This window comes from Trachurus japonicus, chromosome 19, assembly GCF_045865225.1.
Source record: "Trachurus japonicus isolate A0001 chromosome 19, Traja_1.0".
Taxonomy (NCBI): domain Eukaryota; kingdom Metazoa; phylum Chordata; class Actinopteri; order Carangiformes; family Carangidae; genus Trachurus; species Trachurus japonicus.
Window position 1 is genome coordinate 15,294,821 of NC_140925.1, and position 22,184 is coordinate 15,317,004.

At 42.7% G+C, this 22,184-nt stretch overlaps 1 protein-coding gene across 3 annotated transcripts in view; it reads right to left on the bottom strand.

Annotated features, from left to right (window-relative positions):
- ccdc57 (coiled-coil domain containing 57) overlaps positions 1–22,184 on the bottom strand; it is a 47,739-nt gene that overhangs the window by 15,069 nt on the left and 10,486 nt on the right. For 2 of the 3 annotated variants that reach the window (XM_085761719.1, XM_085761717.1), the window contains exons 6-18: positions 19,872–19,973; positions 19,008–19,165; positions 18,847–18,921; positions 16,580–16,780; positions 16,325–16,483; positions 16,059–16,221; positions 15,185–15,277; positions 4,929–5,199; positions 4,353–4,453; positions 3,948–4,173; positions 2,815–2,915; positions 1,683–1,805; positions 1,231–1,411 (exon numbers count right to left, since the gene is read on the bottom strand). In XM_085761719.1, the coding sequence (XP_085617845.1) occupies positions 1,231–1,411; positions 1,683–1,805; positions 2,815–2,915; positions 3,948–4,173; positions 4,353–4,453; positions 4,929–5,199; positions 15,185–15,277; positions 16,059–16,221; positions 16,325–16,483; positions 16,580–16,780; positions 18,847–18,921; positions 19,008–19,165; positions 19,872–19,973 (1,954 nt within the window). The remainder of the gene's footprint in view (positions 1–1,230; positions 1,412–1,682; positions 1,806–2,814; positions 2,916–3,947; positions 4,174–4,352; positions 4,454–4,928; positions 5,200–15,184; positions 15,278–16,058; positions 16,222–16,324; positions 16,484–16,579; positions 16,781–18,846; positions 18,922–19,007; positions 19,166–19,871; positions 19,974–22,184) is intronic. The other variant, XM_085761718.1, reaches the window with a different exon arrangement.

Genomic DNA, 22,184 nt, shown 5'->3' on the forward strand with positions numbered 1-22,184 from the left:
CTGTCAGCCCCATGGAGGAACTAGTGTTGCTTTCGTCAACGAAAATTATGACGGAATATCGTTGTCAACGAACCTTTATCACGTGACGAAAACGAGACGAGACGCAACGTAAATGGTGGTCATGTGACGATAACTATAATTAAGTATATAATGCAATATAATTGACGAATAAAAACAAGACTAAATGTGGTTTACAAAATAAAACTCTGCTAAAATGTCTCTTCATTTTCGTTGACCAAAACGAGACGAGACGAAATAACGTTGTAATGTTTAGTTGCCGTTGGCCGGGCAGCCGCGGATCGTCAAACAACAAACGTGTGTGACTAGTGTGTATGTGTATCTTTTCATGAGAGAGAGTGTAAAGTGGGTTTCTCCAAAATATCTGTGGGAACTGAAAATAAAAATGTTGAGCAGAGCATCTTCCATATCGGGAATGGATGTATTCTTGAGTCTATAAGGTAACAATAATATAATAATAAGATAATATGTTTGAATTGTAAAATGGGTTTGACCAAAAGAAAAATGTGGTTTCGTCTTTACTATACACAGTAATTATATATTAATAGTATATTGACCCGGTTAAATAGAATTATATTACTAGAAAGAGATGAAAATCATCGACTAAAATGCCATCAGTTTTCGTCAACTAAAACTAGACGAAAATAGTCATGGATTATTCTGACTAAAATAAAACTAAAATGCTCAGACTTTTAGTTGACTGAAACTTGACTAGACAAAAAAAAGAGTATGATCCTGACTAAAACTAATAAAAACTAAAATGACAGTTTGACAGAAAGACGAGACTAAAACTAATTAAAACAGGTCGCCAAAAACAACACTAGGTGGAACATGCATGTGAAAAAAATGCTATGTCCACATATCCACCCACCACACTTGTGGACAGACAGCTGTTACTTGTGTCACTTTTCTCTCCCGCTGCTGTCTCGCCCATTCCTCTTCTGTCAACCCAAAGGGTCGAGGCCGACTGACAAGCCACTCATGACTGTACTGACTTCTTCACTGGGAGAAAATGTTCACAAACTGGTAGGGAATGGTTTCAAATCTTTGGCTGAGAGAAGCAGGGAATGAAGCACCAAAGCAGCTCTGGCATTTATCTGTTGTAAACTCGAGGTTTTTCTGACCTGACAGCAGATACTAGAAACATTTCAGGCATGTGAAAATAAACAGTGTCAGCTTTCTGCCAGGCGGTGGCTTTCCTGGTGTGGTTACCTTCTGAGAGAAGAGATGGACTGAGTGCCAGGTCTAGTTTCTCCCACAGCTCCTTTAGCGATCGCAGCGATTCCTCAGACGACAACAGAGACTTGGGCACAGCTGTACGGGGCTGCAGACCCAAATCCACTGAGCTCTGTGACCGGCTGAGTGGAGGAGTGTTCTCTTTGTTCCTGGAGCTCTGAAGACCAAGAGAACAGCAGAGGGAACTCTTATAAAGATGTTGTGTGTGCAGTTGTTACAATTTGTATTGTTGCACTTATTTTTGTTTATTTCCCAGGACAATAAAAACACATATGTACAAATCTCAGCATAAACTCGGATGCACCAGACTTTAGATTTAGAGAAAATAAATGAGGTTTCAGACATCCTTTGTAACCTTTTGCCAAATGAGAATGTGTAAATTCCCATTTTGTACCAACAGAAAACCATTCAACATGTTCAACAGTTACCTCAGGCCTGTCTGTGGTTGTGTGACCCTGTGACCAGGGGTTGGCTGTCCCCCTCGTGGCAGGAGCTGGGTCGCTGGCTTCAGAGACAGTGCAGAGCCTCTGGCGCAGAGCATACTGCAGCTCCTGTGGACACAGGGGCGTTAGTGGAGGAACTGTGCGCTCTGCTGGTGGAACAGACACACAACACCAGATTCTTTCAGACACAGTTTCAGTGGCTGGCTGTAGTGATCGTCACTCTCCTCACCTGCTGCTTCTTTCCCTCTGCCTCACTTACTGTAAACAGCACAGCACATGGATGGTTCTTCTTACCCCCCCTACTGGCCACACTCATAGACTATTTTAACATTATTTGATTTCCCTGACCAAATATGTCTTTTGTCATTAGCATTCTCCTCTAAATCCCTGTTTATTTGGCACAAAACAATTATAAAAAAAAACATTAGTAATTATTTTCAACACAACTGGACTATATATATATATATATATGTATATGTATATGTATGTCCTCTTATGTGAACCTAGAGAGACTGATGTGAAGCTCACACCTGTGTTTATCATACAGTTCGAAGACAGTAAGAAGACTGGGAGCAGGGGAATTAGCCAACATCTATCAGTTTCCTCATGTAACCTGGTGTTTACAAAAGAATGTGTGCAGCTCACACACACTTAGACCAGGTGCATGTGTTTTTTAATACAAGATGAGACATGAAACCTCGTAGTAAAACATGATTTGTTCAGATGTTTTGCTAAATTTTTCAAATCCATACAAAAATCTGTGAAATTTATGGATTTCATTTCAAGTCACTGTTTATGAGCCATCCTTTCCCCTGTATAACTGTGAAGCATCTTCCTTTGTAATGTCTCTCTATTAGCTTAATGGATCAATCACTGACTGGCTGATGCTCATCAATGATGACTCAAATATCACAGTGATGATGTGAACAGATTTGGGTGACAAGTGAATGGTATAAATAGGCACAATTAACAGCTGCTTTTGTGCTGTTGTGCCAAAGTGAACCTTTAAGTTACTAATTACTTGATTAATCTGAAGTGGGATGGTGTGAAAAAGATAAGACATTAATAAAAGAACATGGAGGAAGGAGCAGGGGTTGAGTTGAGTTAGAGCAGGTACCTGTGTGGTGAGCTGGTACTGCAGCTGCTCCAGAACAGACAGTCGGTCGTGCTGCTCTCCTTGTTTCTCTGTGGGCGAGTCCTTCTCTGGCTCCGCTGCTTCTGTCAGACACACAGTGTTATTAATTCTCTGGGTGCTTGTCATTCTGCTTATCATGCTTCCTCCTGTCCTCACTGATCAACAAGTTGACTGAGGTCTGCCATCATCAGTGATATGCATATCAAATGCACAGTAATGAATTTTCCGACAGGGATCTCTCAGTCAAAACAATAAGACAAGACAGCTGAGTTGTGTAGTGTGGGATCATGGGAGTTGTCATCACCACCATTGCTGTCAGCTTCTCCTGGATTGGATTCTTTCTGTGTCAGTGGTTTTTAGGAGTCGAATTAGAACAGGCAAGATCAAATACCATAGTCATACCTTATAAAAATTATTATACATTATTTTGATTTTGGTGATTTGTAACTATATTAACCAGATGAAGGACTTTGGTCATTGGACATTATTCCTTGTTTCTGTGTAAGGTCTGTGAGGGTTTGAGAGCTATTAGTCACTTTTTCTCTGATGACTTGTCAAAGAAAGATAATGTCCAATGACAAAATTCATCCAGTTAAAATGTAAAAATTTGTATCTTGTTAAAAATGTCACAGGGATACACTCCTACAACAATATTTAACCTACTTCTATTCTTCAGTTTATGATAATCTGTCATGTATTTAGCATCTTTTACTGTTTTAAAGGTCTAGTGTGTAATAATTGGCAAGGTTTATTGGCAAATTCTGAATATACTACCCATGAATATATTTGTATAAGTGTATAATCGCTATAAAATAAAAATTTGTTTGGTTTTCGTAGCCTTAGAATTATTACTTTATATATACATATAGCAAGGGTCGTGCTTTCGAGAATGTCGCCATCTTGTGCCGCCATATTTGTGAACGCTAGATGTTGCGGTTTTACCCCCATTTTACACACCGGACCTTTAAATACTCTGTATGTTCGTCATGGTGGACTGCTGGCTTTCACTCTGGATGGAATAATGGATTAGGAACTTCCAGTTGCTACCTTCTCATGTTAGTGTTGATATCACTGTCTGCTTTCCATGATTGTGTGTGTGTGTATGTGTGTTGTACCCTGTAGTCCAGCGGTGGTGACCTGGGCACGGAGGCGGTTGCACATCTCTATCAGCTGCTGTTTGTCTCTGCTCAGACGGGCGATACAGGACGCTGCCTGCTTCAGCCTGCTGTGCTGGACATGGGGGTGGCTTCTTTCAACCTGGACGTTTTGAAACTGACCTGAGGCCAGCTGCTGCTTCTTTAAGTGCCGATTCTCCTCTAGGAGCTGTTGCACCAGTGCATTCTGAGAGGAAGACAAGATGACACTTGAAAAGACTCTGTTGTTGCAGCAGGTTGAAAAATATCTTCCTAGGGTTTGACCACCATCTTTAACTGGAGAGATGACATACAAGAAGAGAAAACTGTCTCATAGACAGTCAGACAGTCCTGGATGGAGCTGATAGGTCGGATTTTCTTTGGTACCTGTTGCATGATGCTGGTGAGAGCAGACTCTACATGTGCCACTCTGTCCTCCTGCTTCAGCAGAGCAGAAGTTTCAGCACGTTTCTCTACAAAAACACCCACTGAGGAGAAAGACAAAAGACAAAGACTAATGAATAAGACATAAAGGTTTCATCACACAATAAGTTACTAGGTGGTATTATGTTAAACAGCCAAAATGTGAGAACATCAACTTTCACCCGATGGTACCAGCAGAATTCTGTCAGATTGTTTGCTGTCTCGTCCTCTCTGTGTGAGCGGCTACTCTACATTCAGTCTGCTGTACTGTTGTTACATCTCACTGTTTGTCCATGTAATGTGCAAAGGGTTTTATATGCACAAAGACTCACACAATGAAAAACAAAATTTTTCAATACACCAAATTCTAATATAAAGACATATACATAGATATTTGGTAGTAATCAATAACACCCTATTCATGCAAAGCTGTGAGCACCACAGACTGCATTTATGGCCACCACATTCATTAATAAAGATGTTTTTATGGAACCTTTCAGATACAGTAGCTCTGTTTATGTAAGACAATACTGTCCACACCTGCTGGGCTGTCATTGGATTGGGGGGGTGGTTCGGTGGCCATCCGAGGGTCAGCTGTAGGGGGGGTGGTGGAGGTGGCAGCTGGGGCTTCTGGATGATGACCGTGCTGAGGAGTGGAGGTCTGTGGCTGGGCCTGGGGAGGGGGTACGGGATGGATGAGACCCTCCATGTCCTTCCTCATCTGAGTGACCACAGCCCGCAGGATGTTGTTCTGCTCCTGCAGACGACGGATCTCTTCTGACGCCAGAGAGTCCACTTTTGGTGTGAGACCCTGTGAATAAACACATATTCACACGTTTGTGTGTCAGTTCATTTATGCTTTACTGCATGAACTGCATTTATTAGAGGATATTTAGTAAATATGTGCAGTATTTTCGGTGATAAACAGGGCGGCTGTGGCTCGGGAGGTAGATCGGGTTGTTCACTAATTATAAGGTCACTGGTTCGATTCCTGGTCTTCTCTGCATGTCAAAGTGTCCATGGGCAAGACAGTAAAGTGTATGTTATGAAGTAAAGCATAACATACACTGAACCCACATCAGCTTTCCAATCTGTGCATTGGGTGTGTGAATGAGTAACTTTCAAACGATTCGTTAAAGGGTGAATGCAACATACAGTGGAAAGAGCTGAGTGGTCCAAGAATATATACTATATACCAAGTGCAAGTCCATTTTACCAAAATGCCTCTATCTATCTCTTTATTAAAGGACTAACCCAAGGTGGTAAAATCTATTTGTTGGGTGTATAAGAGTATTGTAATGTCACTTTACCACAAACAGTTGACTAATATACAGAAGAAACCTTAACATAAAAGTAATTGTCGTAAGAGACAGATTCTAACAGCTCAAATACTCCAATAACTACAGTCAACTGAACAAATAGAGACAATTTTTCTTTTTAAAAAGAAAAGAAAAGAAAAGGCAGATGGGCAAAGATCTCACTTTTGAAAAAGCAAAAGATATGGCCTGGCATGATGAGGGGATATAATGAGTGCAGAGCAGTTTAACAGCAGTCACCAGAGACTGACGCTCTACAGATAGCATCATGACCGAAGGAAAAAAGCGTCACAGACTCTCAAAGGCAGTGACATCAGGAGAATGCTTGTTATTTCTGGGATCACTTGACTCCGCCAAGATATCAGTGAAGGACAGTCACATTTAAACTTGTTGCAGATGTCTCTCTTGTCTCTCTGTTCAAGACCGACAAGCTCAACCTGCAGAGACCAGAGGGTCCTGCTGGGACCAGAGCTTCTCCTCTGCACTGCTGGTGCAGGAAGGGGAGAAAATACATCATCATCAGAACCCATCTGAATGCATACACTCAAATAACTTGGCTGAATCAAGACCTGGAACATTTGTTCCTGATTTTTAATATTTCATATTTTCATTTTAATATTATAAACCACGATAAAAAACATGTGTTTTCTTTCTATTTTTGCTATACAAATACATCAACTTTCACTGGTGGTGCTGCCTCCAGGAAATATCCACATACTTAATCTCTCTAATGTCTGACATTGACAATACATTTCCCACCATCTCTGTTTTTATTTGTTACAAAACATTCTTTATTACAAATCATTTTCTATTAAAAGGTGTGTCAGGGCTCAGGGGATTACTGATGCCGAACCATCCGACACTTTTAGAGTTAGTATAATTCCCAGAATGCACCTCAATACAGCACACTGAGTCCGCAGAATAGGACACCCACTCTGGGTAGCTGATGCTGTTCAGTTCATCAGAACTGTCACTGTAGATGTGTTTAGATCAATAGGAACTTCAACAATGGAGACATTTCGAAGTGGTGTGACATTGTGATGTAGGTGTGAGTCTACAGCTGAACATGTTGCTGTGTTAAACGTTCTGACATGATGTAAGACACCTGCTCAGGATGATTATAACAAAGTATAACGTAGATTTACTGGGCTCAGCAGAAATACCTGCTGTGAACTCATCTGTGTATGACATTTGTAAACACCCACCTGAGGTTTGTTCTCATTAAACTATGTATTTTATTAACTGTAATATCATAATCAGTACTTTATAGATTGTGATGGCCACAGCTGTGGCCACACAGCCATGACAACGTTACCGGTGCTGCTGGTGCTGCTGGTGCTGTTGGTGTTGCTGGGATCCTCCTGATAAAAGGATCCGCCCCCACACGCTCGGCCATTTTATAGGAGGCGGCACTAATTGGGCCAACCCAAGGGCTGGTGCACCATGGGGGGAAGTTTAGTGTTTTAGTTATGTTTATTATTTTCCTTAGACCATTAGTAATTTCAGTTTGTTTGGTTATGCATAGATTGTGTTTATTTTAATACGTTACCTTTCCTAAGTTGTTTGTTTGTGAATTAGCTGTGGTCTTTTGTGTTTAGGGTTTAAGTTAACCCCTCTTTTGTTAGTATGGGCTGACCACCCAGTATATAAGTTCTCCCTTGTGTTCATTAGTTAGGTCTGTTTAATTCTGTTCTGTTTTGTCTTCTGTTAGTTTATTCAGTTGACTTTTGCACAGGTTTGTTAATTTGACCTCTTTTATGGGCCCAGACCTTATGTTCATTTGAGTAATTTTGTTTCTGTATATTTTGGGTAAATAAAACCCCTTTTTTTTGAAGTTACTATCTGTTGTCCTCATTGCAACCGACTCGGTCCTCACATATGGTGGCAGTGGTGGTGGGATCAGCCAGTTGAGGACACAGGTATTTTTTTTTTTCTCTTTTTTTTCCTTTTTTCCCCTTTTGTCTTCTCCTCCATTTGTGAAGACATGCGGGCCCGTGGAGGAAGAGTGGCAAGAGGTGGTCGAGCAGATCTCAGGACACAAACAGGGTTGGAAGCCCAGGCTGAGAGTGAGGAAGAGATGCAGGAGGGAGCTTTAAAAGAAGATGGCACTGGGGGTGAAGAGAGTAGAGAGCAACATTGAGAGACTTAACAGGCATTCTGCAGGCCTTCATGGGGCAACAGGAGGCCCGGGAGGCGAAAAGGAAAGAAGAAGCTACAAGCAGGAGCAACGGTTCCAAGCATTACATAACCAGTTCAGGCTTCTGCAGGAGGATGTACAGGCAGCGCAGGCACATACATCTCCAGCACTAGAGCCCACTTCTACTGTGCAGGCTCTGGACCCAGATGGTGGTCGGCTGAGGCCCAAGCTGCCAGCCTCAGTCGAGCCCATCCAGCCTGTGAGTAATCCGTAGTCAGTCTCGATTCTCTCATGAACCCAGACTAGAGAAGTTAACAGAAAATGATGATGTTGAGCACTTCTCATTACGTTTGAGAGGATAGCAGCTGCATGTCGGTGGCCGAGATCAGATTGGGTTTTCCGATCTCATTCCACTTCTGACTGGTAAGGCTCGAGGAGCATATGTAAATATGGATGTTGATGATTCCTGGAATATGATGCTGTAAAAAACTGCTATACTGAGAAAATATGATGTTAACCCGAGACCTACAGGCAGAGGTTCCGCTCACTGGATGTTGGACCTGATGAGAGCCCCAAGGAGCTCTATGTGAGCTCAAAGAGCTGTATGGGAAGTGGATCCAACTCAAGGTAAAAACAGTTCATGATGTTGGAGAAATGATTATTCTGGAACAATACTTGAGAATGTTGTGTCCTGAGCTTCAGGTTTGGGTAAAGGAGCATGATCCAAATCAGCTGCAGAAGCTGCTACTCTGGCTGATGTGTTTGTGGCTGCACGGAAAAACAATCAGCCGTGGAGCAACCCCACCTGGAAGGACACCCGCAGACCTGGCCCTCCTCAACACTACCAGAGGTCACCAGCAGGTGGGGGTAAGCCTCCTGTAAGGGAGAGCCACACAAACCCAATCAAGAGCTCCCAATAAAACACCCACTTGTTACCTGGTGTGGACAGGAAGGCCATATTAAACCAATGTGCCCACAGAATCCAGCTAAGCTCACTCAAATGTGTTTTGTTCCACGCCAAGCTGACATTAAGCCTCACACTAACCAGTCCATGAAAACAACCAATGTCAAAATAAATGGAGAACATCTCAGAGCCCTGATTGACACTGGCAGTACTCAGAACTCTGTGCACAGGAAATATGTGCCAGCCAATACTGTTTGCACTCTGGAGACTATTCCCATTTGCTGTGTACATGGTGATGAGAAGTTTTACCCCACGGCAGACATCTATATTGAAGTACATGGACAGGCCTATCTGTTAAATGTTGGAGTTGCAGATAACTTGCCCTTTCCAGTGGTTTTTAGGTGATGACATCCCTGTACTTTTTGATCTGCTAAATCCAGTGCAAAGTTGTAATGTTGCAGTCACCAGAGCACAAGCTAAACAGGGGGAGGTAGATTTCCCAGCCCTCAGTGCCTTGCCATTCTATGGTGTCAGGCTTGAAACACAGCCCGGGAAGTGTCGGAAGCCCCGTAGGCAAAAGAGGCAAGAGAAATTCCAACACACTGCTTTACATTCATCAGCTGAGGCTGCTCCAGATGTGCCTTTAGGTTTTCAAGTACCTGACAACATAATGCAACTGCAACAAGAGGACCCAACACTGTCTGTCTTTTTTCAGAGAGCAAAGGAGAGGGAGCCTGAGATGGAACCTGATGGCAGGACGGAAGAGTACTTCCTTCAGAATGGGGTTCTTTACCGTCAGCATAGCCAGGTTAAACAGCTAGTAGTCCCGCAGGTGGCCCGAGACATGGTACTTACCTTGGGCCCACTCGATTCCCTGGGCTGGCCACCTGGGGAAACTCACAAGACACAGCTCGTATTAAACACCATTTTTTCTGGCCAGGTTTGAGTTTTGATGTTTCCCAGTTCTGCAGGAGTTGCCCTCAGTGCCAAAAGACCTCAATGAGAGGCCCCACCAGAGCTCCTCTCCAGCCACTCCCCATCATTACTACTCCCTTTGAACGCTTGGGGATGGACGTTGTTGGCCCTGTGGAAAAGAGTAAATCAGGCAACCGTTACATGTTGGTCATTACCGATTATGGTACCAAAATATCCTGAAGTGTTCCCATTGAAATCTGTTAAAGCAAAAACTGTGGCTTTTTTTCTCTGGTTCAGTTTTTTTCAAGAGTGGGATTCCCCTGTGAAATTTTGACAGACCAGGGCACTAAACTTTATGTCCAACCTTTTGAAACAGGTTTACCAGCTGCTGGCATAAAGAGTGTACGCACCACCCCATACCATCCGCAGACAGATGGATTGACAGACCGGTTCAACCAGACCCTCAAACAAATGCTCCGTAAGTTCGTTAATGAAACTGGATCTGACTGGGATCAATGGCTCCCCTACCTCCTCTTCGCCTACAGGGAGGTACCCCAAGCCTCTACAGGTTTTCTCCCCTTTCGAACTGCTTTATGGTCATGAGGTGAGGGGTCCTCTGGCCTTGCTGCGGGAGACCTGGGAGGGGATCACAGGAGGGAGGGGCCTGTTAATGTTGTTTCTTATGTGTGGTACAGATGAGAGAGAAACTCCAGAGGATGAGTCAACTGGCAGAGGCACATATGGCGGAGGCCCAGCGACATCAGAAGACCTGGTATGACCAGTCAGCCAGGCAGAGAAGCTTCGAACCAGGTCAAAAGGTCCTGGATATGCTGCCAACCAGTGTTAGCAAGCTGTTGGCAAAGTGGCAGGGGCCTTTTGAGGTTCAGAGGAAGCTTGGGCCCACCACCTATCAGGTCTCTAACCCAGGACGTCATCATGCCAGCGGGTTCTCCATGTGAATCTCCTCAAAGAATGTTCCCAAGGACTGGAGAGGGTGCAAGGGTGCTGCTGATCCAGGCTGTGAAGGAGGAAAGAGGAGGCGGATGATGAGTATTTTACCGGCATCAGTATCCTCTGACCTGGATTTGGGCCACCTCTCTGAGGACCAGCAGACTCAGGTGAAGACTTTGATTAACTCAGAAATTTTTCAAGAGTATCCTGGGCGTACAGATATTGTGGAACATGATATTATTTTGAAACCTGATGTGTCTGTGAGACGGATGAGCTACAGGATACCGGAGCGCCTCCTGGTGGCCCAGAAAAAGGAAGTGGACCTCATGTTGTCCCTGGGTATAATCCGACCTTCGAAAAGTGAGTGGTGTAATCCGTGGTTCTGGTCCCGAAGAAGGATGGATCCATCCGTTTCTGTATCGACTTCAGGTACCTGAGACTCGGTTTCAAAATTTGATTCATACCCCACTCCACGGATTGACGACCTCATCGAGCGCCTGGGGAAGGCAAAATACCTGACCACAATTGACCTGTGTAAAGGTTACTGGCAGGTGCCCCTGACCCAGCAGTTCTCAGGAGCTGACAGCCTTTCGGACTCCCTGGGGGCTGTTCCAGTTCACAGTCTTGCCATTTGGGTTGCACGGGGCCCCTGCAACTTTTCAACGATTAATGGACCAGGTACTCTGTGAACTGTCTGATTTTGCTTGTGCATATCTCGATGATATTGTCATCTACAGCGCCACCTGGGAGGACCACCTGAGGCACTTGAAGGAAGTCCTGGATCGCCTGAGGTCAGCAGGCCTGACAGTCAATCCCACAAAGTGTGCAATCGCCAGAGAGGAAACAGAGTACCTTGGCTTCACCATTGGAGGTGGGTTAATCAAACCGCAAGTCCATAAAGTGCATGCACTCAAGTCGTGTCCTCTCCCACAGAGTAGGAAGCAGCTGAGATCCTTCCTGGGGATGGCTGGCTTTTACCATCGGTTCATCCCGAACTTCTCAGCCAGGGCTGCCCTCCTGACCGACCGAACTGGCTCAAGGTGCCCCAACCACATCCAGTGGACAGCTGAGGCAGTGGCTGCTTTTAAGGACATCCAGGAATCCCTGAGTAAGAGCCCTGTTCTCCACAGTCCAGATTTCAATGAACATTTCACACTGCAAACTGATGCATCTGAGAGGGGTGTTGGAGCTGTGCTTTTGCAGGGAGTGAAAGGGGACCAGCATCCTGTGGCTTACATCAGCCGGAAGTTATTCCCCAGAGAGGTCCGCTACTCCACAGTGGAAAAAGAAGCCTTGGCGGTGAAGTGGGCCCTGGACTCATTCAAGTATTATCTACTGGGGAGAGAGTTCGCTTTGGAGACTGACCATAAGGCACTGCAATGGTTGGAGAGGATGAAAGACACTAATGGGCGAATCACCCGGTGGTATCTTGCCATGCAGCCATATCGGTTCACGGTGCAGCACATCCCTGGCAGGGATAACACCACTGCGGATTACCTCTCCCGCTGTTCCAGCGAAGACTCCGAAGGGGGGGAGTGTGTGATGGCCACAGCTGTGGCCACACAGCCATGACAACGTTACCGGTGCTGCTGGTGCTGCTGGTGCTGTTGGTGTTGCTGGGATCCTCCTGATAAAAGGATCCGCCCCCACACGCTCGGCCATTTTATAGGAGGCGGCACTAATTGGGCCAACCCAAGGGCTGGTGCACCATGGGGGGAAGTTTAGTGTTTTAGTTATGTTTATTATTTTCCTTAGACCATTAGTAATTTCAGTTTGTTTGGTTATGCATAGATTGTGTTTATTTTAATACGTTACCTTTCCTAAGTTGTTTGTTTGTGAATTAGCTGTGGTCTTTTGTGTTTAGGGTTTAAGTTAACCCCTCTTTTGTTAGTATGGGCTGACCACCCAGTATATAAGTTCTCCCTTGTGTTCATTAGTTAGGTCTGTTTAATTCTGTTCTGTTTTGTCTTCTGTTAGTTTATTCAGTTGACTTTTGCACAGGTTTGTTAATTTGACCTCTTTTATGGGCCCAGACCTTATGTTCATTTGAGTAATTTTGTTTCTGTATATTTTGGGTAAATAAAACCCCTTTTTTTTGAAGTTACTATCTGTTGTCCTCATTGCAACCGACTCGGTCCCTCACATAGATGAACCATGGCAGCCATAAAGTTCTAACATCCTCAGAGAAAACTGAAACGTGCAGCGGCCTAATGTCTTTGGATAATAAGTCAACAAATAGATCACACCTTGCTATGTAGAGCTTCTATCCAAGTATTTAGCTCAAGTGCCTTATGAGTCACTTGAGAAGGTTTTCATGTACGGGGGGGCCTTGTGTGTTTTTGCTCCCGGTGCCAGTGGAGCGCACACAGGCTGGTATGTTGGGAAGCCACAGAGCCAGACTGAAAGGCCACCATACCTCTCAGGATGCTCGGGGAAAAGGCCAAAGGCCAAAACACGGGACAGCTCTAAATGTGTGTATGTGGGATCAGCTCGACTGAACATACAATACCCCCATGTGATGCACGGGTGTGCGGCGGGCGTGGAGGAGGTTAGCTAACCCTAATGTAGAGGAGAAAAGACCTGCACAGTGTTACTGCCTAGAGAGGTGATCCATACTGCTTATATTATAAAGTGTGGGAATAGTAGTAGGAAGGAGGGGGATAGATATATTTTTCGAACTTAGCTTTTTGTAATCCTTAAAGGGATAAATTGACAAATTGTCCCATTGCCATAATCCCTATAGTTTTAGGAGTAGGTTCATTACCTTTAATTGTCGGTGCAAGCTATTTTTAGAGCGGTGGAGCAGAGCCGCGAGCTGCTCAGAGCTACGCTACGGAGGCTAATGGGATTTCTTGGTTTCCCTCATCAAACTCATCAAATACACAATCCAACAACTCCAAAACGCTCTTGTGGACAAGTTGTGACCTGCACATTCACCACACTATGAGATAATAATATGTTTTTGAGGTAAATTCATGCAAGACCACTGATGCGCGTTCCCGTCTGGGGCAGTTTTTCGGCAAGCAGTCTCCACATTTGCCTCGAAAACAACTCTGTCTGGTAACGTTCCATTAATAGTGTGGTGAATGTGCAGGTCACAACTTGTACACATGAAAAATGAAAAATGTAAATCTATAAAGCTCCTGAACTATACATCCTACAAACACAACCGACCCAATTTTCTTTTTGTCTTGGCATGAGGAATTGGGAGAGATGGAGACAGATTAAATCATGTGTGGTATATAAAAACTCAAACACAAATTTTTTTTTTTTAAAAAGGCAAAATTTGATCACAGGAACTCCTCCCCCATACTTTTATATTTTTACAATCTTCAAGTATTGTCCCATGAATGTTTATTTTGGCTATATTGGTTGCCACCATGAATTTCCTAACATGATTTCTGAAAATTCTGAAAAAGATCTACCAATTCCTCAAGCCATGAGCAAAAAGAAAATGGGGTCGGTTGTAGGATACCTCTGTAGGATGTATAGTTCAGGAGCTATATAGATTCAAATTTTTCATTTTTCACAGTCGGAAATCCAGGACGGCCACAGAAAAAACATGTGTGGGACAATAATTTGCGTGGGGATCATCAAAATTCATTTACTAGACACCTTAAGGATTACAAAAAGCTAAAATAGAAAAATATATATTTTGGGTACATGGGAGATGTGTTAGTGCTCAGCTCTTTGTGTCCTCTGAAATACAAGTGACATATATAAAGTGGCCCCCACAACAAGATTTGAAATGACAGTGCGGCCATCAGGAGATGATTACAGAACCTTTAAAAAAAATAACAGCTTCATGTTCAAGCTGTCCTGATGAGAAACCCTGTGTTTCCGATGTAACTAGGACTAAGGGCTGGCTTTGAAGCTTCTTATTTGGTGTGAGGTTTGTTTGGGCAGCCTGAGAGCTGAGACGGTGTTTATGAGTATGTGCGTCTCACACCAAAAGACATTTGACAACTCCGATATCTGACACTTAGATCATGAAGCTGCTGTGTCGGAAAATCCACCAAAAGCTTTCAGCATTTACATATTCCAAACTACGTTCATCAGATTTTAAGAAAAAATTATATTAATAACAACAACCATGAAAAACCCTCCTGCAGTAACAGAATATGATGCAACGTTTTCATGTTTTAGAGAAAGTAAAGTAAAAAAAAAAAAGTTTATAATACTTTGGTTACCATACTTCAGTGGTTTAAGTCAGATTTAGATTGTGTGATAATTAACGTACAAATTTGTCTGTTATAGCAAAAATCATCTTTCATGAGGTCACAGTGACCTTGACCTTGACCTCTAAAACCGTCCATCCTTGAGTTCAAGTGAATGTTTGAACTAGAAGTAATGACATTCCCTCTGGGTGCTCCTGATGTATTGCTTTCACCAGAACGTGAGGTCCATGTGACCTTGAATTCTATTATTCGGTTCATCGTTCTCTCGTCTATTTATTTCTGTTTTGAAAAAGAAATGTCAAATACCAAAAATACTCAGACGCCAAAACCACCATGACTCATCTTTTGGAAGCTCTTTCTGATGCCTGCCCAGTGGCAGGTGGAGGTATTCTTACCTGTACGGCCTGATCTCGCTCCATTTTTACAGAACGTAACAGGACAGTCAGGTCCTGCAGCTCTTGTTCTTTCTCCTTCAGCTCTGCAGTCGTCTGCAGACAAGGACCAACATTAAACCTCTGTTAGTAACATTCTGAGCCTTCAGAGCAGGACACAGACAAACTGGACAGATCAAGATCGATTCCCTCAGTGGGGTAGCATGCACTAATGAGACTGCTGTTTGCTTAGCATCAGAGAGATTTAATGAGCCTTGTAATCATAGTTTGTGATAATTGTGTATCTGGAATCACAAATGTGCAAAAACCATTGCTGAAGAGGTAGAAATTCAGCAAGGTATGTGTCAGGGAGCACAGTGTCTTAGATACACTATGGATGGGAGTGTCCAACTAAAGTGATGTGATGAGCTGAAGATGCATCACTCACAGTTAAACATGTGTTTTTTTTTTTGGTCATGTGGCTGAAGCAACACATGTTTAGTTTTCTTGTTTTATTCAGAAACAGAACGTTTTCTTGTCACATCATTTTATCTTGTTACATCACAAAACTCTTGCTTGGCCTGTTCTAACAGGGAACTTTCATTTGCCATTTAAACTGTGTAAAGTAAAGGTCTATAATTGACTCTATTGACACTGTTCATATTTCTTTGCGGTTTCTAGTTTCTCCTACTTGAGAAAGATCAGTTCTCCCTGCAGTGCAGTTTGGTGAACATGTGCTGCGACTGTGACATGGAGCCAGAGTTACAGAGTTATAGAGTTTTAGACTTGATCCCTGAGTAAATACACTTCAGAATACACTTCAAGTCCACATGGGAAGAACTGTCACTGATAAAATGATCATATCAAAATGTTCACGGTCATGAGGTGTGGGGCTGACCTGATCTCTAGCTTGGGTCAGGTCTTGTATTAGCTGCTCACTGGCAAGGTAGTGTTCAGCCTTCATGTCCTCACAGCGTCTCTGCCACTCCAGCTCCACCTGGACACGCGTCTGTTCCAAGTCCTGCTCCCTCTTCAGACCTGCACTCAGCTGCTGCTTGTACCTGACAGCACACACGCATTCCAGAAATTGAAAGACTAGATCAACTCTTATTTATAAAGGGACATAATCAGAATACATCATTTACTCATACTCCTTTCTCTCACCTCTCCGTCTCCTCCCTGCTTCTTTCCAGCTCAGTCCTCAGTTTAGTTTCTCTGTCCTGCAGGGTGATCCTCTCTGTGTCTTTAACCACCATCTCACTGGACACATCACTCATATACTTGTCCCAGCCAGCCCGGGTCATTTCTACCTCTGTGTGAAGCCTTTGAAAACACAAACACACACATAGGCTGTTAATGCTTACAGGATATGGTGAGGGTTGCTTTTCTGTCTTTTTTTTGCATCAGTGTCTGTCTCACCTCTGGATTGTCTTTTCTTTCTGTTCCACGGCCTCCCGCTGCTCGTCCTGCATGTGACGTATCTGTGCAGTCAGAGCTTGGACTTTCTCCTGCAGTTTGACGATGTGTCTCTCGGCCTTCTGCAGCTGCTGGGTGTGGGCCTGACGCTCAGCCTCCCGCTGGACTTCACACTTCTTCAGAGCCTTGACTGCATCCTCATATCTTTACAGAAACAGTCACAGTTAGACACCATGAGACATTTCACATTGTGCAACATTTTAATCACACCTGATTTCGTTTTTATACATGCAAATATTGAATTTGCATGTATACACAGTTGCCAAGATCCATACATACAAATGGGAGGATAAAAAACAAAAGAATAATAATCATATGTGATAATAAATAAAGTGAGTAATACATGCACGTAGGTATACTACAGAAGCGGATTGCATTCACTTGAAAAATAGTAATTTTTTCTTTTTTTTCCCAGAATAATTTCTTTTTCTTTTTTTTCTGAGTAATATTTTTGTCAGTTTTTCTGAGTAATTATTTCTGTTTTTTGGAGTAATCATTTTTTATGACTTAAGATTTCAAAACCCGCGAGAAGTAAGGTTTTTTTTTAAGTGAATGCAATATGCTTCTGTAGTATACACCCATACACACCCAAAAATAAATGAATAAATAAATAATATATATGAAATAAATACATAAATAAAAAATCACAGGGCCATAGCAATTTTACACTTTACAGGGAGTCTCTCTATGTACAATAAGAATGGCTGCCAAAGCAGATGTGTATCTAAGCTGTTCCACCCAACAGACAGTCATTTTCCATCTAAGGTTGCTGCCCAGCTCCCCAGCCCCGGGTTTTTAGTGGGGGTTTTTTTTTGCCATACTGTTGTAATTTTGGAGCGCATATTTGTGACCTAGGAACAATTCCTTATCAATAAACTATGAAAGCTCCAGTTGTATTGATTTGTAACAAATTAAAATGCTGAATGTGTTACATGCACTGGATGTGTACAGTAAATATGCTGAAATTTGTCTTTTTACAGCACTGTTCAACCCTACAGTGGGTGCCAGATTTCAGCGGCAACTCACTAATTTTGTGCTTGTGAAATCTCATTTGCTGTTAGACAAAGGGAGCTAGAGCAAACACATTTTACACACTTTGCCTCCTGCTGTTTTGGGATCATGTGACCAACCCAGATGTGACCTGTGGGTCACCGTCATCTCCTCTCTAGACTAGTTCTAGGTCTCTGTGCTCCCCTCACTCTTGGTCAGATAGTCGTTTTTTTCCCTCCATGTGCCTCCAAGTGTCCTGTTTATGTTCCTGCTTGGATCTTGCTCATGCTTCCTGAAGTGTATGCCAGAGCTTCTTCCTGCCTGTAGATTATGGACATTCTTTGTGGTTATTAACATGAGTGAAGCTATTTTAGTGAAGAACTAGTGACTTAAATAAAAACCTGTTTTCTAACTACTGCAGGTGGTTGATTAAAAAGATCCCATTCACTTACCAGTTACATTGATACACCGCTGCACAATAATGCCTCATATGGAAGAACAGCCCAGAATCGAACATCAACTGAAAACTCTTACTAACAGCACAGATGTTACGTGAGCTACCCCGAGGCAACGGGGTTAGGAGATTTGTAGGAAAAAGGTTAACTATAAACTAAAAATAAATTCACTATATATAGTTGTTGTCTTTGTGTGGACACTCACGCAACAGCACAGTGACTCATTTGCCATTAGATCCTGCTGTGCTGGAAGAATTAAATATTAATGAAGGCTGGAGACTTTATTCACTTCATTTGTCTCACTGCAAAATGTCTCCCAGCCCAGGACGGACACTTTGTCAAATCTCTACCTCTCTTAGTGCTATTATTATCATCATCATCAACTTTATGAGTAGTGGTAGTAGTGGTAACCCTAGTAGTAAGAGCAGTAATAGTAGTAGTGAAGGACTTTTATAGTTGGGACAGTTTGATCCAGCGCCTGGTGGGTGAGCTGTGTCCATGTTGGACAGAGGATGACACAGCCTCCCATTACCTGCTGTAATCTAATCTTCTCCCAAAAATAATCAATCCTGCTCTCCAAACATAGGACTCCTGCAGGTAGAAAGCTGAACTGTGGAGGATGCTGAAGCTCTCAGGCTGTCGGCTGTTGGATTGGATTGGATCTTGTCTTAGCCCTGGCTGTTGTTGGCAACAATTATTCTTGACCTTTTTATTTTGGTTGCATCTATTTAACTAAAAAAATTACTTGTGTTATTATTAACTCACTTCTTCATGTTGTCATCATCCTTTTTCTTCAGTTTGGTCTCCATCCGTTTCACTTCATCCTCAAGCTCCTTTATTCTGAGACAGAGGACAGACATTGCGTTTGAAACACATGTACCGTAAATACATATCATACACACAGACATTCCAGATGGGTGCAGTACCTGTGGTCCTTGGCAGCAGCGAGGTCTCTGATCTCCTGGTCTCTGAGCTGCAGCTGAGTCTGTATCTGCTGACAGAGCTCCTCGCGGGCTTGGAGAGCCTCGGTGGCCTGCAGCTGAGCCTGGCAGTGGACTTCAGTCTCTTTAGACAGCAACTTCACCTTCACACGGACACACACACATATGCATACTGCAACAAATGCTGATGACATCATCACACGTGGGAGGATTTGCTATGAGAAGATTAGATTTCAACAAGAAAATCAATCAGGTAAACTTGCTGTCATAATTATTTTATATTGTTTAAATGCATAGTTCAACATTCTGACAAATTGGCCCATTGCCATAATCCCTATAAATTTAGTAGTTGTTGCCTTTAATTCTCGGTGCAAGCTATTTTTACAACGGCAGAGCAGAGCTGCAAGCTGCTCAAAGCTACGCTACGGAGGCTAATGGAATTTCTTGGTTTCCCTCATCAAATACACAATCCAACAACTCCAAATTCACTCGTGTGGATAAATTGTGACCTGCACATTCACCACACTGTGAGATAATAGTTTGATGAGGGAAACCAAGAAATTCCATGAGCCTCCGTAGTGTAGCTCTGAGCAGCTCGCAGCTCTGCTCCACCATTCTAAAAATAGCTTGCACCAACAATTAAAGGTAACGAACCTACTCCTAAAACTAAAAACTATAGGGATTATGGTGATGGGCCAATCTGCCAAAATGTTGACCTATCCCTTTTAACTTACTTTGCATTAAATGTAAGTTCTCAACAGTAGTTGTGTCTGTTTTTGCCCACATTAAGCCACAGACCATGATTGAAACACACATTCACAGTAAGACATCGTCTCTTACTCTCCTCACCTTGAGTTCATGAGACAGCACCACAGCACACATCTCGTCCATTTTCAATTTGAACTCATGTTCCCTCCGTCTCAGCTCACTCTCAAAAGTTGCTGTCATCTCCTGTCAGAAATTAGATTAGTTATGTGAAAAAATTTTAAACACTACACGTTTCAGTTCTGTTCAGATTTCAGGCAGTGTGGTGCCAATAAAAACTCTGCTTGATTGCAATCTTAAATCATTTTACAGCACAAACACTGCTAACATAAAACAGTAGTGACAGAGATTGGATGGAGTTCAGGTTAATTGAAGTTAAGCTACAATGAAAAAGTAAAGATCCTTTTACGGTCAAAAGGAAAATAATTCATAAGAAATGTGGTGTTATGTTTGAGAAACATTCCAACAGAACAAAACAGCAACAGCTTTTTGTTTTTGTTTGCCAGCTAGCATGCTATCCATTAGGGATGTGAACGTGTACTAAAATATGTACACATGTAAACGGTGCAATACTTTCCGTTTAAACGTGTACACGGTAGGGTTGGTCCACCGCCACCTGCTGCTACAATTCACATTTTATTAGGAGAACTAAAAAAAAAGGATGTTGTATGTTGCGTGATGCTGTGCGTGCCAAATCTGGTGCTTTTTAAAAAAAATGATTATTGCTAGTGCACACTGTCCTTAAACCCAATAAAATAAATAAATGATATGTAAATCTTGGACTTTGTGGGAATCGACTTCCTACAATGTGTATAATTAAGAAATAATGTAGAAGACAGCTGACGACATGAACTACCTGGAGTTACAACAGTCCTGTAAACTGTTGTGACTCTGCATAGACTGCTGCCTGGTCCGGTAGAAACTCTAATTTGTTCAACACATGCACAGAAATGTGATGTGGTCAGGGTCAGATAACATTTCCAGTACAGATTGGGCAATGACAGGTAATACTGTCACAGTTTGTAGGACTGTCATAACTAAAAGATGAATCATATAGCCAGTTTCATCTCATCTGCGTTACTGTATAACTTGACATAAGCCAAGATGGTAAACTGACTCTGGCTATCAGGTAGTGAACATAGAGATCACATCTAGACACTGATCTGAGATCTGTTTGTGTTTGTTGATGATAATCTCTGGCTGAGGAAGTTGAACAGCAGGTAGATTCTACTTCATTCAGTCAGTCTCTGCCAACGCTTGCTAACCAGCTGTCTGCACATTTCAGACTGATGTCAACGCAAACAGTGCAGATGAATTAGTGGGCTGACTTTCACTTTCTGTCTTGTCTGTGTCCACAGCGAAAATTAAAGTTTATTAATTATTAAAAAGTATGTAGGGATGGTGATGACAGAGCACAGAGGCTGAGAATGAGTATTAGCCTGTATGATTGGGTTCAAGTAGAAGGTGCACGTCCAGACCTCTCTGAATTTGATACAAGCGTCCAGCAGCCAGTGTAGGTCAATGTGGAGACATGTGTCCTTTAAGGCTAAGTGAAACCCAGACGTGCTGCTGCATTCTGGGTAATCTGTAAGAGTCCACCAGGAGAACAGTGCAGTAGTGGAGGTGTGAGAGAAGCATGACCTGAACCAGGAGCTGTGTGGTGTACTGAGTCAGGGAGGGCCTGATTTTCCTGATTTTGGACGAATCGTGGTCAGAGAAGGAGAACTGGTCATCAAACATGACACCCAGGTTTCCTGCCATCTTGGTTGAGGTAAGGACTGAAGAAGTGTTTTTCATACAGATATCACGAGGGAGAGGCTGACTGACTGTGAGTTCAGTCTCAGGGAGGTTTTGTTGAAGGTGTTGTTATTCATTCACCTATGTAGGTATATCAGAGAGGCTGACGGCGGGGGTCACCTGCTGGGAATAACAGATGTAGCTGGGTGTCGTCAGCATAGTGGTGATATGAGAAGCAATGAGAGCGGATAATTCCACCAAAGGAGGTGATAAGACGAGGGGTCCTAGTATAGATCCCTGTGCTTAATCCTTTTTCAGTTTATTACAAAGAGTTGAACAATAATCTAATATTACATTTTTGTATCGGATATCGGACTCAAATTCGCGCATTATATAAAAAATTATAGTTATACTAAAATTAACGGTAACGTTTCAGACTATTAAGCATTAGTTAAGCATTAATAAATACTGAATTCTTCATGTATAAAGCATTAATACTCATTAGGATGTAGTTTATAAATACAGTTAGTGCTTATCAATGATGAGTAAAACATTTTTAACTGGTTTATAAACTACATACTAATGAGTATTCATGTGTTATAAGTGATGAATTCCGTATTTAATGCTTAATGAATGCTTAATAGTGTGTACTTATTATAG